The 19,600-nt window shown below is 41.9% G+C and overlaps 1 protein-coding gene across 9 annotated transcripts in view; it reads left to right on the forward strand.

Moving 5' to 3' along the window:
- The window catches only part of LOC5569251 (disintegrin and metalloproteinase domain-containing protein 12), a 1,070,169-nt gene that overhangs the window by 888,187 nt on the left and 162,382 nt on the right, over nt 1–19,600 (forward strand). For all 9 annotated transcript variants that reach the window (XM_021845745.1, XM_021845753.1, XM_021845751.1 and 6 more), the window contains exons 9-10: nt 18,518–18,690; nt 18,770–18,939. In XM_021845745.1, the coding sequence (XP_021701437.1) occupies nt 18,518–18,690; nt 18,770–18,939 (343 nt within the window). The remainder of the gene's footprint in view (nt 1–18,517; nt 18,691–18,769; nt 18,940–19,600) is intronic.

Consider the following 19,600-nt stretch of genomic DNA (forward strand, 5'->3'; position numbering starts at 1 on the left):
CGACGCTTTTTATCCCGGAACAGATGGGTTTGCTGTCTTCGCTTCTGTGTATACCGTTCCACGTTTTTAAGGTTGCCTTGCTGCAACATAATCGCCCGCGCTGATTTCTTCTCGTCCAAAACCGTCTGACACTCCTCGTCAAACCAACCGTTCGGACGATTTTCATCCACAATTGGCCCATGCCGCTGCGTTGTTAATTAAAATTACAATATTAGTGGCACCTCTGAACCTTGCACCTTAGCATTGTTGTCAAGTGAACTTACAATTGTTCATAATTCGGCCAAATGGCAAACGGCCCATCGACCTATTTATAAGCATGGGAAAATTCACTCACTCACCTGAACGCCACCGATAAAAAATAGCAAAAAATCTGCTGCTACCGAACATTCAGTGATAGCTGAACCGTACTGGGTGGAGTGTAGCATGAAAGCGTCCAAATCGATTGTGTAAAAGTGAGAATCGGAAGGAACACGAAGAGAAGTGAATACCAATACACTTATATCAGCGAGGCACGAGTGAACGCATTTATCATCCATTCGCCGAATGCATTGAACTGACTTAGCGGATTCTCACTCACTGAATCATTCGGTGGTGTGGATTGCCAGTCAGTGAACGCTCATCAGCACTCAAACCCGAATGCCACTCGAACGGGATCAGAATGTAAACAATGGTATTGTATTCGACTGCTTTCGGCTTTCAGAATCGGTAGCGACTCAATCAGTTACCGTTTTTTGTTTCGCTTAGTGCTCGCCGAAGAAGCAGAATGGGCACTGGAAAGTAAAACGTTCGGCTTGGTTAAAGAAACGGCTTTCTCGCTCCCGATTGTGCTAGGAAGCGAGTGAGGAAAACGCAAAAACTGAGTGAGTGTTTCCCATGCTTTCCCATTCGATTGTAGTTCAGATTCTGAGTATCCTTCCAAAATTTTGGATCATTTGAATGAGATTGCACAGGCCGTTCAAAGTTTGTATGGGAATTATTATGGGAAAACCAAGGAAATCGTTCAATCAGTTATAACTTTGGCTCATGTGTCCTTCAGATTTAGTATTATGCTGATGCTTTAGATACATTAATCAGTTAGAATTTTGTTGAAGACTGTTTTCAAAATCAAATCCTTCAGCAAGCAATGTTGCCGGTTCCGCCAGGCTGCTTTGGGGACATTTCCGTTTTATGTCCAAAACATACGGTGCGACAATTTTCAGGAAATCGAAAGAACATGTGAATAAATGAGAGATTAACTCGGGATCGACTGATGTGACCACTCAGCAATTGATACGGGTTCCATCAGAGCTTCTCCGGGGACATTTCCGATGTCCAAAAGATGCCGTTTCAACTAATGTGATCACTTCAAAGCACCTAGAACAGGTCCCGCATTTGCGTGTATTGATACTTTTCCTTTTAAGGATCAAAACATACCGTGCAACGTCCTAATCTATAAGAATTCGAAAATACGTGTGAATAGACGAACATCGTCATTTGTTGATATCCAAATTATTTTCTTTGGTCTATTGACACATTCTTTTGGATTCATGAAGATTTAGCTGCCGCAGGGTATATTTCGGAAGTAGATCTGGAAGCAGAACTCAAATCAATGACGATGGACAGTCTGTGGAACCCCCAATGCTAGATGAGGTAAAGAAAGCTATCAATGGGCTAAAGAATAACAAGGCTACTGGGAAGGACGAGCTCACGGAAGTGAGCATCTGCACGAACTCCTTCACCGAGAACCATTCCGAGAATATGGGAGAAAGAACACTAGTTGGTTGAATGGTCCCATTTTACGCGTTGTACAAGAAAGAGCATCGATTGGAGTGCGTTAAAAAATCACGTCAGGAATTCAGGAGAAGTCCTTTGTCGGCGAATAACAAGTTGGTTTTCGAGAGGGCCGATCAACGACGGATCAAATGTTTATCCTGCGTCAAATCCTAGATAAATTTCCGGGAGTACAACTGACTCATCATCTGTTTGTAGATGTCAAAGCAGCGTACGATTCAGTGAAGATAAACGAGTTGTGGCAAATTATGTTCGAACATGACTTTCCGGCAAAGCTGATTAGACTGCAACGCTTGATGGATCGAAACCATGTGTGCGGGTGGTGGACGAAATTTTGTCATCGTTCGTAAACTCAGATGGATTGAAACAGAGTAACTTGCTGTTTCACATAGCGTTCAAAGGTGCTATCAGGAAAGCCGGTGTGCAGAAAAACGGTATCATTATCACACTTTCCCATATGCGCCTTGGCTTTGCGGACGATATCGACATCATCGGGATTAACCGTCGAGCAGTGAAAGAGGCGTTCGTGCCTTTCAAGAGGGAGACAGCGAGGATCGGACTTACGATCAACACCACAAAAACAAAGTACATGATTGCTGATGGTCAACGGGGTTCGGACGTGGTGAAATGGTGCTAGGTGGTGAAAAATTTGAAGTGGTGGAAGAATTTGTGTATCTTGCCCAAGTAACACCGAAAACATAAATCCAAATTTAAAAATACACAGTTTGTCCTAAAATGATTGCTAGAAAGTTTTTGAAACATGTCATGTCTCACGTAAGTCGCAATTTTGTTTTGTTAAACCTTTTAATATTGAACTCGAATGGAGATGTTCTACTAAGGCATATAATTTGTTTTGCAATACAAATCCTTCATTTTGCTGAAAATGTTCTTATTATGTTTACTATGTTTCAACCATATTATGTTTTATATTTGTCTTCTTATGTTTATCAAAACATGTGCTTGGTTATATGTCTTATTTCGGTTGTTTTAGACATGTACGACAAATAAACAGTCTCAATATGTCATATTCATGTTACATGTATGTCATAATATAAACTCTTTTCAAACATATTCTGAAAAAACAAATAAGCAAATGTTTTGAGTAAATTATTATTTTTTAGGTATGCTCTAAATGCCGACTTATCAATTTATATGAATGAATAGAGTGTGGTGGTTGTTTGCCACTGTTGTAGAAAACACTTCATAGTCATTTGGTATAGGAGTTTTCCGTCAACAAAATTGTAACATAAAGTTTGCCGGAATAGTTTTTGGTAATAACCTGGGGCCCAGATAGCCGTAGCGGTAAACGCGCAGCTATTCAGCATGACCAAGCTGAGGGTCGTGGGTTCGAATCCCACCGGTCGAGGATCTTTTCAGGTTGGAAATTTTCTCGACTTCCCAGGGCATAGAGTATCTTCGTACCTGCCACACGATGTACACATGCAAAAATGGTCATTGGCATAGTAAGCTCTCAGTGAATAACTGTGGAAGTGCTCATAAGAACATTAAGCTGAGAAGCAGGCTCTGTCCCAGTGGGGACGTAACGCCAGAAAGAAGAAGAAGAATAACCTGATTAGACTATTTTATTTCAGGTACCAATCAACAAGGGTTCGTGAGATTTGAGAAGCAACTTCCATGCTACAACTTCCATTTATGCTGTCATAGTCAAGTGATTTATCAAACTTATATCAAACTATAAATTTATGATCACACTAGTTTGTCCCTGAAAACTTTTCACTGCCTTGAATGAAACAATAGCAAATGATTGGCAATGAAATTTTTGTCTTTTCCCAAAACACTCGTCATGCAGTGTGTCTAAGGGGACCATCTTAAATTTTTGAATTTAATTTCGAATATTTACCATAGCGATGAGATTTTTGTTCTGAAGCTTTGAAAAAAGTAATAATAGTTCAGTAAAAGTTCAGTGTATTAGTAGAAAACAAAATAATGAACTAATTTGCAAAATCTGATGATTCCTTTTTGGAAATATTTACTTGGCTTGATGTCGAAAAATGTATATTGAACGATTCATAAGGGCGAAATGATTTTTTCGAAGCAAAAGTACATATTTCACCATAGTTTTTGATTCGCATATTAATTTAGTGTTTAATAACAGTTATCAATCAATAACAGTTATGCAATCAAATATGAAGGCTTGTCAATGTTTGCACTTTTACATTTTTTATTGTCGACCATCCAATGCATTTCCACTACCAAATGTTCTCAGTATTTTGTTGCATTTTGAGGCGTGCTCATTTGAATTGATGGCATCTCCGGCGATATCATTTGTTTAGTCTCGGAAATCTCGCCAGCGGGAAGCGGCAGAACAAAGAATCATCTGAATGTTTCCACTGACGTGTTTTGATAGAAAATACTGTGTATTTAGCGTTTGAAATTTGGTTGCCGATAATAGTCGAATGGTGCCGAAGCCGTAAGTCTCCCTATCAGGTAAGGGTATATTTTGGACACAAACCGGGAGTGTCCTCAACGAAGCCCAAGTGAAACCTTTTCTAGGTGCTTAGAAGTGGCCATATCTGTTCGTATCGAGTATGTCTATATTTATTGACGAGTTCTTTCGAATTCATGAAGATTAAGACTTCGCACGGTATGTTTTCCCAGACGACCAGAAATCGTATGAGAATGAACGTGCAAAGTCGTTTATTTTTACAAATTACACCACACCCGCACTAAACGGCGGATGAGATGATTTGGTTGACGAGTTTCCTCATAAAACGCTACATTCTGAGTTCATTCATCTCGAGTCGTTTCGTTCCATAAACCCGTACAAAGTGAGTCGCAAAACTCCGTAGCAGCTATCAAATACATGTTGTTATCGAAAATCAAGTCGCATAAGATAGATTCTTTCGTAATAAAATTCTTGCACTCACATTATATGTCATTTTTATCATATAAAATATGCACATATATCGCCTCTACTTTTGGACGTATAAAGCCTTTTCGCGACATCTTATAAGTGAAACATTGCGCATGTAGGCATCACATAACGTTATATCTGCGTTATGGTTTCCAGGATTGGACGCAAAACGGAAATGGCCCTCGTAAAACCTGTGCCAGGAGCTCTGGAGTAACACCACCTGTTCGTACCGGGTTTATTCTTCATTTATTGATGAGTTCTCTCGAATTCATGAAGATTGAGACGTCGCACGGTATGTTTTGGACATGAAATGAAAATGTCCTCAAAGGGGCCCTGGTGCAATCAACAATGGTGTTCCGGAACGGTCCACTAATTCAAATTATGTTTAAATTATGACAATTGATCATTATCCTACGTTTTACATGAAAATGTTAATTTGTAAGTGCAGTACATAAAAAACAATCTCATTTATTTAATTTGGCACCCCTGTGACCCTTACAACCAAGAATATCTCCAGCATGGTTTCGAATTCAGCTTTGTCCATTTGTGACAAATAACTTGTACCTTTTTAAAGTCAACTGAGGGTGATTTCAAAAAAATCTGATGGAGAGTGACGTAATGGCAGCTTTTTGAAAATACCCTGTAAGGAGTCGTGATCGTAAAGGTTAATGCTTCCAAGCACTAGGAATCTCCACATATTCTCCGGATAACATTGTCCGGAATCTCCCACAACAATTCGTAAAAATTCCGCTTGCCCGAACCTGTGTAGTTACTTCCCAAAGAAATCATGTCCTGACAGAAACTGCATCAGGCGGAAGTTCACGTCCCCATGGATTCTTTCATACCAATCTGATGGATTTGGTATTAGCCGATGGGTCCATCTACCATTAGTAGAGCTATCCTATTCCTGCTGCCAACCTCTAAGCGTAGCCTCTTTACACGCATTGCGAGCCCCTCTGTGCTGTAATAGTGTCATAATGAAGTATTTTTTTATTATAGAAGGGCACAAAAAAGCTTCAGCCTGGTGTGTTGGTACAATGTGGAACTCACATTAAGCGTGACCAGCAAAATACATTCCCTACTGCTCCTGAGCCTCGATCTCCTCCGGAACTACATCATGCAACTTCGTCGGAGGTGGGCTGTGCTCATGCACTTCTTCAGTCTCAGCCTTTAGCTGTTCTGCCAGTTCGCTGTTGGAGCTGAATGTCGTCAAAAACGCTGCTCACTACGACATTTCTACGGTGTCTCTGTGATTACTCGTTTTGCCCAATTGGCGGATGAAAATCTCGCCGGGGCTTTGCACAGATTTCTGTGCGACGACGCATAGTCATTATCAGGGCTGGTCTCACATCAAAGCCCTACTTCTACTGGACGCACATGTGCATTTTGTTGCTCTACGACGACTCAATCTTCGCTGCTGCTTTTCGAGCTCTTCTGATTGACTCGTAGACTAGTTGGTGCAGCGATTACGGTTGGAGGATGATTTACGGTTCCCCTGACGACCTTTTTCCGGTGTTACTAGCCAACGGTGTATGTAGTCTCATAATGGAGTCTTGAACCGAATAGGTACTCCAGCATTATACCTCAAGCATCCAAGGCTCGCCTGAATACTTGAAGATCTTGATGTGCCACTGAGAACAAATCTCTGTATCGTTTTTGAAAAAAATATTCGTTAGAATAAAGCTTTCTCGGGAAACTCACAAGACTAATAGGAGCAACGATGGAAGGTGCGCAAAATCGTGTGAAGATTTCAGGCGAACATTTCAGTTCGTTTAAATCCCGCCGGGAACTACGAAAAGGTAATAGACTTTCGTGCCTATTGTCAATATCGCGCTAGAAAGTATTATGCGGAGAGTCGAGCTTAGCATCTGGGGGTGCGTTTTCCATTTGTTTGTTTCGCGGATGATTGTCGGCCGAACATTTGAAAAAGTGGCAGACCTGAACATTCACCTAAAATGCGAGGCAGCAAAAGTTGGATTGGTGGTGAATGCGTCCAAGATAAAGTGCATGCTAGTAGGTGGATCCGAGGGCGACAGGGCCCGCCTAGAAAGCAGTATAACGATAGACGGGGTACGTTTGAGGTGGTTGACGAGTTCGTCTACTTTGGATTCTTGCTGTGCTGAAATACGGAGGCACATTATCAATAAAAGTCGGGCCTACTATGGCCTCCACAATAAGCCGTGGTCAAGCAAGATTCACCTTCGTTGCAAATGTATACTTCTCCGCGTTTGGGTTAACCTAAGTGCAAAGTTTAATTTTTGGCCAATTTCGCCGCGTCGCAACTAGATTTTTAATAGCGTGCATAATACACACAGCGGAGGGCATAGATGCGCACTATATCGAAGCGACTCGCGACGCGGCGAAATTGCACAAAAAACGAACATCGCACGTTGGTTCACCCATTTTTAGCCGCGAAGCAGTTTACCATGTACAAGACCGATAGTCCTCTATGGGCATAAAACGTGGACGATACTCGAGAAGGACCTAGAAGTACTTGGAGTCTTCGAACATTGCTTAGAGCGATCTTTGGCGGTGTGCAGGAAAAGTATCCCTAAGGTGGCCAAAGCTGGAAAGATACGATGGGCAGGGCATGTTTCAACAATGCCGGACAACAACCCTTCAAAGATGGTGTTTGCTTCGAATCCGATTGGTTCGAACCGAGTATTGTGGCGTGAAATTGTTGATTCAGTGTTATCTGTTTAAATGTAAACTAAATAAAATAAAAGTTCCATGCTACATGATAATTCGTAGCACTGATCATAATAAGCCGCTCGGTTTCACATTTCATCACGGTGCGCAAATAGTGAAAATTTTATATCAAAGGCAACACATCATTCGTAACATCGATCGTGAGTGTTGAAAAAGTGTCTGTCCATAATATGTAGCTTATGGCTCAATGTAAGGAGCAAGCAGTGACAGAGTTAGTAGCCTTAAGACTACCGCTCCCGCATCTGCAGATGGTCATGGGGGACGTTTATACTTGTATATATTTTGATCAAAAGGTCTACCCGAATGGAATCCTGGCAAACATTCTGACGTGACAGGCGTCATTGTTACTCAAAAAATAATACATCACCAGCACTGGAGCTTTAGAGAGACGTCTGATTGGTTCCATATAAAAGAACGGCTTAAACATGTACATAATCTGGCATAACTAGAGTACCAACAACGGGTCAATATAGCGCGAACAGTCAAGCTTATGTTCTCAGCAGCATGAATTGAACGTCAGTCTAATATTTATGTCTCCAATACCTCTCGAGAGGAATTGTGTTGGTGAACGGAGTAAGCCCAAGCTAATAAACGCAGCCAAAAGTACCCTAATAAAGTCTCATCACGGCAACTAATAAGCAGCCCGTTCAATAAAAGCAAAACTAGCTGCACAGTGGCTGGGCTCATCTTCCCAATGATTCCGTTTATGGCACCTATCTTCTGGTAATGAAAAAGAACGAGATTTGAAGTGCAAACGGCCGGTCATCGTTGGATGATAATGGGTTGCCTCCATCGATGAACGCCTCGTGCCAACATGAGGCATTTAATTAGTAGTACTCCCTTGTCTGGAATAAGATGCTATCGTGGACGAGGAAGAATGCCATGAATCTCGGATTAGTTCCATTTGATCAGGGCTCCTAATTTTGGGTACAGTCATTTTTTCCTCAATGATTGCGCTCACCAACAAGACACACACACGTTAACGGCACACTGTCCTGCGTCGAAAATTCCACACTTCTACCAAAACTGCCCACTCCAGTCGGCCTGTCGCAAATTCCTCTCATCAGAAAACAAATTATCCAAATTAGCAAGCCTATCGCAGCGCAGTGCACATGGTATGCCGCAAAGCTCATAACTTTATTAGCCCAGCAGCAAACCTAATTTTCAATTTTCATCGAATTCCAACCGCATGGCCGACGAGTGCCAACTGGGCCCAGTTCTGCACCATACGAAATTATTTGCGACATCGTCCATCGTCGACCGGCCCGTTTTGGTCCTCCTAGAGGTGCATGGTGGTGGTGCCTCCCACTCTTCGTATCAAACTTTCCAGTTCATCGACAAAATGTCCAAGGTATTTGATTTTCATAATTGGGCCTACTGCAGCGACGACAGCTATCGTAGAGGTCCATACAGGCGCAGAGGACGGACAGCCAAAATTTCACTTTGCGAAATTGGTTCCACTACTTTGCATGGACATGGCCAAGGGGAGCAATGCCCGCCCCTTGTCATACTGAATTAAAAATCAACTGGTATACTATGAAAGAATGATTTTTTGAAAGATTGTCTTCAGCGTTCATAGTTACAGTATTAAATAAAACTTTTGCAACTTTTTCGATTCTCCATACAAAATTGTCAGTCTTGGGGGGAACGAGTTAGTATTGTTTGATCTTTTGGCCGTCTCGCAGGATCAATTGTGTTGCGCGTCTCTCGCGTAGCACGATAGAACAGTGTCGCGGATCGCGTTGGTAGTAATTTGATCCTTTGATCGTATCGCTTGCTCTTGCGAGGGCGAGCGATGAACACTTGTTCGGCGTACAATGCGTTTATCGAATAATATCGCGAATCCGGTTAGGCGTGCATATATCGTGGATCGCATCACCAACTAAAGGTGACTCCCAGATCTATACCTTATCCCACTAGCCCAATATCCTTTTCATGACAATTGTGGAGATGCAGAGATGATCTCGGTCTCTAGTAACAACGGTTGTCTAACTAACATTCCTTCCCTTCCCCGATGACCGTAAGGCCGTGGCCGGCGCCGTTCATGAAATCTCTGTATAACTTCAATTGTGCTTATCAATCACGGAATAGCAACTACGAATTGTGCGGTCATCTATTCTAATGCTTTATGCTTATAATTTTTCATCAAAAAATTCACCTTATTCAAATCGTTATCACTTTTGATCACACGCATAGCAAAATTACTCAAAAGTATACGATAAAAATCAAGTCTTTTCCGATATAACTCAGATATAAGTCAACCCAATTTGACTATTTTGTATGGAAAATCTAAAAAGTTTCCAAAATTGGCTATTTTGCATGTAAAACGGAAAAAGTTGTAGATGCATTGTCCAACACCGTCGTGCGGGATAACATTGGGTACTAAGGGTGACATTGGGATCGCGTCATGTGGGTGCGAAAAAAAAGTCTCGCGAAGTGATTTAGTGATGTATTATAATTTTTAAATTAGTCTATGTGTGTAGTTAGTCGCAAAATTTAAGGTGATTTTCTGTCGATGATAATCCAGATTGTGCAGTTTTTGAATCATTCCCTCTAACAGAAACTCGTTTCCGTAATAACCATGAAAATGCAGAGGTAAATTCGGTCTTCAGTAACAATGGATGTCACATTAACATTCCTTCCCTTATCCGATGAACGTAAAGTTTGGACGTTTGAAATTCTCAAAATTGTGCACTGAAGATGGTAAACGAATAAACAGGTTACGTCAGCTAGTTCTTTGTATAAAGCACATTTGTTCAGGTCAATCACATAGTAGCAATTATGAATTGTATAGGCATCTACGCTCATGTTAATTTTTAGAAATCACTTCAATATTTTTTTTTCTTTTGTTCCTTGTAAAGTTATTTTCAGGCATCCTAAGAAATCAAGTATTCCCAAGTAACATTGGTAGCTTGTTCAGCTAAAATGCTTCAGCTTCAGCTTCTTTTCAGCTGAATAAGCTGTTATTCAACTATCAATGTTACCGGGGTTATTCTTTTTTAAATTGCTCCTGATAACTCTCGGAACTCAGCTATGAAGAACTGCATGAATTCCATCAACTACTTAAAAAAACATTCTCTTCAAATTTTACTGATTTTTTTGGAAATGGAATCTGATGATCATCAAAAAAAAATCTTATGGAACTCTTGCAGAAATCACATCAAACTGGCTTTGTCAGATCTGTGCAGCTCTATCATAAACTGCCAAAGCTATCTCAGAAGTTAAAAAAATACTTGATACGGAATCCACTAAAAACATCTATAAGCACTACTCTTGGCAGGTATTACCCAACAAAGTATTCCAGGGATTCTTCTAGTAATTTTCCGGAAAAGTATTTTCTGTAGAAATGCTTTACGAGCTTCTTCAAAAAAGGTATTGGGAGTTTATTTGAAAAAAAAATCCCATTTTTTTAATACAATCGATTTTGTTTTATCACGTCCTGTTCCGAAATCATTTCGGATTCTACCCAAGTAACCAATAAGCAGTTAAAACAGCATTTTTCTAGCACTATATGTACCTACAAGGCAAGTCATTAAATGCTTAGAAGACATATAGCTGCTGGTAGTGCAGCCCAAAAGCAGGGTTTGGTGAAATATCGGGCTGCTTCAATGCTAACCTTTCAGAAACGTATCATTTTACTGTCAAAATAAGCGTTACGCTTCGCTCAATGAAGAGCAAAACAAAAACAAAAATGTGTTTTCTACTCTCTCACTCTCTCATACATCCGTAGCTGCTTTGCATACATTTTTGCTTCCTTATTTATGATAGAGATTCAAACCCATGAACTCGATGATGTTCTCCGCGCTCCAGACTGTGGCACAGTCAATTCAATGATAAGCACTGGTTTAATGCGCATTATAAGGTATGTAATAATAACATTGCTGCGGCACTATCAAAAACCAGGTCGATCAAGTATGACGTGTATCATTTGGGGGAGGGGGAGGGCTCTATTTTTTTCTTCCTTAGCAATGGGGGGATAATCTGCTCTACAGACCCCGCACCATGGTCCAGGAGTGTGGGGTTGGGGACCATTTACTACATGCAAGCAGTAAACAGGACTACACCCCCGACCCACTAAACCATTTCCATTGCCGCCAAACCCTTCGTCTCTCCGGGACCACCAAGAAGGCATTGCTTCAGAGAGGGGCTATTGCACATCGCATCCTCCAGGTTAGCTGCGTAGCCATGCAGCAACGAACATCGATGACACGCTTAGGGGGGTCCACCAAGGTAGCATGCTGGCGCTTTGCCAGCTTCCCAGGTGGCCCTTACCTTCCATTGCCCACTGAAGACGAGCAGGGTCAACCACAACGCCCGCGCCCAGCTGCTCCGCAGGTATTAAGAACTGATACTGCGGGCTCCGCAATTTGACCAACTGAAGGCTCAGGCCCTATCAGCTAGCACCAACTGGGATTGCTGTCGAAGGGGCCTCCACCTGCCCCGAACAACCAGAGGCTAGTATCCAACCCAGTAGACCGGCGCCACGACAGCAGCGCTGCCACGATGTTCTCCCCGCGGCCACTTAATCGCTGTAAGGGTCGATTTCGACCGAAGGGCACCGGTATGACCTACGTAGCCGACTGCGAACCCTTGGACCACCTGTTGCTTAGCGTCTGCACTAACCACTCCTCGAGTCCACTCGCCACCTCCTTTGTAGTTCCAAGACGATATGGGTGATAGCCGATGAAACGGCATTCCAGCCAAGCTCGTCTTCACACATCCTCTGAACCAGATTGTCCGGAGTCGTGTCCCCATCGCATGTGGCAAACATGCGGTCACGCATTGTGCGGAAACGCGGGCACACGAACAAACTGGACATTCGGAAAAACCCGCATGACCGAAACGGTGTAGATACTCTAAAGCAACCATGATCCGAAAGGACCTGTGTCAGGTGGAATGTTAGTTCCCCATGGCGCCTATTGACCCAGATATCTACCCTCGGAATCAACCAGTGAGTCCACACTCCCTTGGTGGAACTGTCCCACGCACGCTGCCATTTGACCATAGAGGTCAGTCTGGCAGTCCTGCGTATGCCTCTTGTGCCGCACCTTTCGAAGCTCTATGTCCTCCATGATAAGGATACCAATAGGCACCATACCGGTGATGACGCAGAGTGCATCGTGTGACACGGTACGGTATACGCTCGCAACCCTCAGGCATATAAGCCTATAAGTACTCTCTAGCTTGCTACAGTAGCTGTCGGTTCTTAAAGTCGTGCCCCAAGCCGGGCCACCATACCTCAGTATGGACGACACTGGCCAGAAGCTTACACTTACTGGCGTACACCGCAGAGCTATGAATATCATCAAGGACAGTGCCACAATAGCTGTGGAGGCTCTCTTGCAGGCATAATCAACGTGGCTACCGAAGGTAAGCTTATCGTCGATCATCACCCCCAAGTGTTGATGGAGCGCTTCGAAGTGATCGTGCAGTCGCCTACACTGATCACCGCTTGCTGCACCGATTTTCGGTTGTTGACAACAACCGCCTCAGTTTTGTGGTGAGCCAATTCCTGTTTCCTGGAGCTCATCCACTCCTCCACAATTGCGATCGAGTGGGCTGCAGTCAATTCCACTTTTTCGATCGATTCCGCTTCCTCTACTCGCTGCCTGCTGTTGTTGTAGTCGATACTGTAGCGAACCGCCAGGTGTCTACCCTCCAGTTCGAACTACTCGTTAGGCCAGGACTACAAAACGTAACGTCGATAATCGACTCCGCTCCGTTTCGGCTAAAAGTACTTTTGGTACCAACATTAGCCAGCTCGACATCTAGCACGGCCAGTGCTTCTAGCAGGATTTGACCCCGCTGGTTCGTGATACGGCTTCCCCATTCCACTGGCCTTGAAGTCACCCGCTATTACTACTGGCCAGGGCGAAGGCAGCACGGTCATCATACAGTCCAGCATATGCGTGAACCGCTCGGTCGACCAACTCGAAGGCGCATAGCAGCTACAGAAGAGGACCCCATTTACCTTGGCGATCACGAAGCCCTCGTAGGTAGTAGACACCTACTCATGGACGGGGTATTTACCCGTCGTTCATATCGCCGCCATTTTTCCGGATCCATCCACGACCCAGTTGCCGTTGCCGGCGGGTACTCGGCATGGGTCCGATATGATGGCGATATCCGTCCCACACTCAGCAACTGCCTGATACAGCAATTGCTGAGCTGCGTCACAGTGGTTCAGGTTCAGCTGCGTTACCTGCACTGTGACTTTTCAATTATGGCTCTTTTGAAGGTCGGGCACCATGAGCCTCCCGTTGGATGCTTGTTGTTCACAGACTTCCCGGAACAAATCAAACATTTGGGAGGGTTCTTGCAGCCTAGTGCCTTATAACCTTTCTAACCACATCGCCTACACAACTTGGTCCTATCAGAGCCTTTACAGCCCCAGAACTTGTGTCCTGGTTCCCTACACCTGAAGCAGATCACCGGTTGCTCGTGTATGGTCAATGAGCATACTGACCAACCTACCTTGATCTATCCTACCTTAGTGGACTTATTAGCGTCCGCCAAAGGTAGCTGTACTAAGGCCACCTGAGTTCCTGCCGGACCTTTCCGTAGCCGAACGGCAGCGGTGGGCACCTGTACCTCGCACTGTTGCCGCAGTGCCGTGACGAGCTCTTCTGCATCAGTGATCCCGTCAAGATTCATCACCTTCAGAGTCACTGCCTGCGTTAGAGCCCTCACCTCGACACCCTCGCCAAGGACCTCTTCCGCCAAACTTTTGTAGGCTGCGCCCTTGCGCTCCTTGTCGCGCTTAAGCTCGAGGATCATTTCACCTGTACGAGTGCGTCTGACACTGCGTACGTCGGCTCCTAGATCTGCGAGCTTCGCGTCGCTGTGCATCGCCTTCAAGACTTCCGAGTACTTGGACTCTTCCGTCTTGATGATGGCTTGGCAAAGTGCATCTTTCCGCGTAAAACTGCTTTCTGGATCACTGTGCAATCACAGAGTGCAGACAGAGTGTGCTTGGCAGCTTGTTGGTTGACAAAACATCGAAAGATAAAATATCGAATTCCAAAACGTCACATGTCAAAAAGTCGAATGCCAAAATGTCGAAAGGACAAAACGTTGCAGAGGCAAAACGTCGAAAAGAGAAAATTGGAAGAAAATGAAATGTCTCTTCCGAAAGAATAAATAATTCACCATGTGCCAAACGCACATTTCATTTGCCACGATACGGAAAACAATCAGGAAAGCAATTCCAAATCGCCGTTGAATTTTTTTTTCCTTTCGAAGTTTCGTCCTTTTAACGTTTTGCCCCATTTTGGCGTTTCAGCATTCAACGTTCTGTCTTTCGACGTTTTATCTTTCGACATTTTGTTCCTGAGCCTGAATGGCAGGCACGATGATACTCCATGCCCAGAGAAACAAAAAAGTTTTCCACTACAAAAAGATCCTGAACCGATCGGTAATTGAACCCAGACACCCTTCAGCCGCGGACTTTACCACTAGGTAAAGGAAGGTCCCTTTAAGCTGGTAGTCAAAAATTCAAATGACATAACGCAAAAAAGAAAAAAATGGATTTCTGAAAAAAATACATCAACTTATTCGTTTAACCCCTCTACTAGTGGCATCATTGTTTTACAACAACAAAATATTTATTTATTTTTTTATTTATGACATTAACGATTATTTTTGTATCATTTTACACAATTTCTCTAAAAACCTTTCTTAACTTAGAATCTGCGTCGATTTTGATTAATAATAATCTGGATCCGAAGATTATCCGAAATTCTTTGGGGAACCGACGCGTAGCCATGACCCACTTAAAAATCTCAGGCTATAGATTTTTATTGTCTTCTTTTTGGTTATTCTATTTTCGAAACATGAGAGTCTGTTATGGAAACATGAAGCGATTTGGTGTAACCGTTTTTGAAAAATGCGCATTTATGTTTGTGGTACCACTCTGGTCGTATTACGATCTTGGTAACTTAAAAAAACATCGTATAGTAATTTTTAGATTTCTTCTTCTATTTCAATTTTTAGCTGGTCTTTGAAAGGATAGTTAAAAAATAGTTAATAGCCAAGTCTTGTCGGAATTGTTTGAGAAATTTTATCGTTTCTTGAAATTGTAAAACAATCATTGGAGTTTCTGATCAAAGTGCTAATTTTGAGATCCTCTATACAAAAAAGTCAATACATAAATGTCATTTCAATAGTGCCCGATCAGTGGATTACTGTAACAGATTTTGTTATTCAGTTAGCGCGTTTTTTTTTCTTACAAAATATGTTATAATTTTGGCTCTTCTTCTTCTTCTTCTTCTTCTTCTTCTTGGCGACACTGAGACAAAGCATGCTGCTCAGCTAAGTGTTCAATGAGCACGTCCACAGTTATTAACTGAAAGTTTCCTTTGCCAAACTTGCCATTTTCGCATTTGTATATCGTGTGGCAGGTATGATGATACTCTATGCCCAGGGAAGTCAAGGAAATGTCCATTACGAAAAGATTCTGAACCGACCATCATTCCAAAGTGATTCTAACAAAAATGAAACAAAATTTGATGTTTGTCACAAATATTGATATAATTGTGCTACAACTTTGTTGTAATCCACTGATCGGGTGAACATTGAAAAAAAAAACAGACAGTTTCGAATGCATCCATTTTTGCATAACGTTAAAAGCATTTGAGTTTAGGCAAAATTTCGCCTATCTCAATCATTTTACTTATCCCCTGTACTTAAGTACTTGGCAAAAAAATACGTAGATTTTTAAAGAATAAAGAAATCCCTAAAAGTGAAAAATCCAGCTGTTAATTTGACGAAATTCATGTCACTAGTTTGTTGAAAGAATAAGCGAGTCAAGAGGTACGGCGAGAGAAAGCAAATTATCTTTTTCATTCCTCTATCGGTTTTATGCTTTATCGGGCTTGTTTTGACTTGTGTAATTGCCGTCTCATCACTTCTGTAATTAAGTATGATCATAGGAATGTTACCTTACCTCCTTGAACATATCTTCATTATTACACATCATCACAGTCAATAAACTCAGGCTTCAACTTCAGTTCCCTCTTAGAAATGCTTCACTGATTCTTCTCTCGTCAGAAATGACATTTTTCTGAAAAAAATGTAGATGTCTTTCAAAGATGAACCAAAGTTTTTCAGTAAAATTTGTGAATAAACTTTTGAGATCTCTCACCCAACTATGATAAAAAACTTATTCACGCCCATGCTACTTTTCGTGTCGGTGGATTCTCGGATGTCCGGGATCGGTCTACCGGCCCAGTCGAACGCCTTCTTCCACGAACGGAATTGTCCATCCCGATACCGATACATGTACACAGCAGAGCATTATTTGAACACGAGGTGCCTAGCTATTGACTGGCATTACGCTGCTTTCCCCCAGCTGGAATACAGGATCCGGTCCTGGGCCAATTAGCGAGATTGGGCGCCGATAATAACTTGATTATCTGCGATGTTGTTGATATGGGAGTGTTGAATTCGGCGGATGACGGCGGTCAACCGATGGAAAATTGAAAATGGATGAGCTGCGATAAACCATGGACCGTTTCCTGAAAGCGGACCTAGGTCCCGATATGAGAAGACTCTTGGGACACGACGCGGATAATGCACCAAATGATGCAAAATCATGGCACAGGGAATCGTGCTTGGTGTCAGGCTGTCGACTAACGTACACTTATAACTCCTTTCACAAATGTTACTATGATTATAATATGGGGTCATAGAAGAATCGGTCGTAAAAAATTAAGATAGTAATCCTGTTTTGGAACAAATCTACGACTAGATGTCAAAATACAGATATTCGGCAACACTGAAGCATGATTTGAGAGCTCTCAAATAATGCCATTCAAGATTTTAGAAGGGTTTGTAATATCTGGATGTTTCCGAGATTTCCGATATTTGATTCGATATGATTATCGAATCAAAGTATCGATACCACCGATATATTGATTCAAAATATCGATATATCGTAATATTATATGAAATATTTCAATGGAGCAAGATTCCTATATCGTTTAGTGTCTTGCCGTTTAGTTTGCTAAAATTCAACAAAAAATCTTTAAATACTCTAGATTCTTGCTGTTTTCATCGACATTAACATGAACATTTTCTGTTAAGGTACATTCTAGTGCAATTCGAACGGAAACTGCTTTTTTATATACAAGAAATGAATTATATTTGGAGAAAATCCTACAATTGTTTTCACTTATAGCAAGTAGGTCTCTGCAACTCTCGTATACACAACCAGAGAATGACAGAATTAATTAACAATTAACATATACGTCTTCTTCTTTCTGGCGTTACGTCCCCACTGGGACAGAGCCTGCTTCTCAGCTTAGTGTTCCTATGAGCATTTCCACAGTTATTCACTGAGAGTTTACTTTGCCAATGACCATTTTTGCATGCGTATATCGTGTGGCAGGTACGAAGATACTCTATGCCCTGGGAATCGAGAAAATTTCCAACCCGAAAAGATCCTCGACCGGTGGGATTCGAACCCACGACCCTCAGCATGGTCTTGCTGAATAGCTGCGCGTTTACCGCTACGGCTATCTGGGCGTACGTAAAACAATTTGTGTGTACGTAGATTCTGCGTAGCAATCAGGCGAGTACCTGTAAACAGGTATCCAGTCAATTATTCTTTCCTATCCCTCAGCTTTTTCAAGGACATGGCCAAGGCAATTCTTGACTGCTGAAAAATGCATCAATTTCGTCTAAGAGGCAGATTTGTCTCAAATCTTTGTTTATGGTAACTGACGAGGCAACCCTGATACAGCGGTCTAGGGCTGTACCACCTACGAGTACTTAATGCTTATGCTTGTGCTAATGCTAAAACCCTACAATTGTTTTCCATATATTAATTTACGATATATTGGAAGGAAATATCGATATCACCGATATATTGAATAGTAAATATCGATACCAAAATATCGAAAATCGAAAGCAAAATATCGATATTCCGATATATCGGAAGTATCGGAGCGTCCCTACTTTTATATGAGTTATCCAGACAGTGTTGCCAACTACTATAATAATTCTTCATTATGTACAGCTGGATTTTTTTTTAAAACTTTCTTTCAGTGGTTGAGAAACTATAGTATGACATTTACACTGACAATAACAGAGAACTCAATATTATCAAACGTTTATCAAGAGTTTCTTTTGTACTAATTATTATCTTTCAATTCTCGCTTTCAGTACTTTCGTACGGTCAACACACGCGTATCGGTTGTATATATTGAGACGTGGCAAGGCCTGAACCAGGCGAAGATTGATGGTGGACAGGATATTAGTAAAGCAATATCTAATTTTAATGATTATACAACTAGAAATTTATATAAAATAGATAAGGACACGACGCAGCTGCTAACGTAAGTATTTCAAATCGTGATTGACTGGCTTTCAACAAAAAGCTCTAATGTACTCAATCTTCTTTCCTTCTTCTTGCAGTGGCGAAACGTTCGCCGGTGGTGAGGCGGGAATGGCCGTGCCGGATTCCGCCTGCACAGCAAAAGCCGTCGGTATTAGTGTAGATATCAATACGTACGAGCCGCATCTGCTCGCGGGAACGATGGCGCATATGATTGGACACAACATCGGCATGAGTCACGATGTTCCCCGTAAGTATCGATGAACATCCGTTGAGTCCGAAAGGCCGATCTCTGAGTATTTTTATTTTTTTAATTTCTTTATTAGTTTCATTCAAACATTATATTCATTTCGTTTATCTAGGTTTTCAATGTTAGGCTACCCTAGGAGATAGAAAAAAGCTTTTTTATTAAATGCCATAAACTATTTAACCAACTGTTCCAAATAACTTTTTCAAGAAGTATTCTGATTAATGAATGCAAGCTAGAAGGTTCTGTAGGATTTTTGTTTGGTTTCAAAATTGCTACAATTTTCGCTGCCAACTGATAAGTTTAGAACCGCTGACTGTCAGGCGTGTAAAAATGCAACGTCTATTTGTATTTGACATTCTTAACGGTGCTATAGACTGTCCTGCGCTTCTCGAGCAAATATCTCTGCAAATCCCTTCTCGACGACTGCGAAACACTCCCATGATTGCGATTCCTTACCATCGCACTAATTATGGTTTCAATAATCCGTTCGACTCTTGTCTTCGTTCCTTCAATGTTGTTTCCGATCAATTTGACTTCGATATGTGCAAAAATGTGTTTAAAACTCGAATAAGTAGAATTGTTTAGATGTTAAGTATGCGTAAATTAGTGCTAAGTGGTTCAGTCTGTACGATTTCAATTCGAAGACGGTGATTATAAATAA

Source organism: Aedes aegypti, chromosome 1 (assembly GCF_002204515.2).
Source record: "Aedes aegypti strain LVP_AGWG chromosome 1, AaegL5.0 Primary Assembly, whole genome shotgun sequence".
Lineage (NCBI taxonomy): Eukaryota > Metazoa > Arthropoda > Insecta > Diptera > Culicidae > Aedes > Aedes aegypti.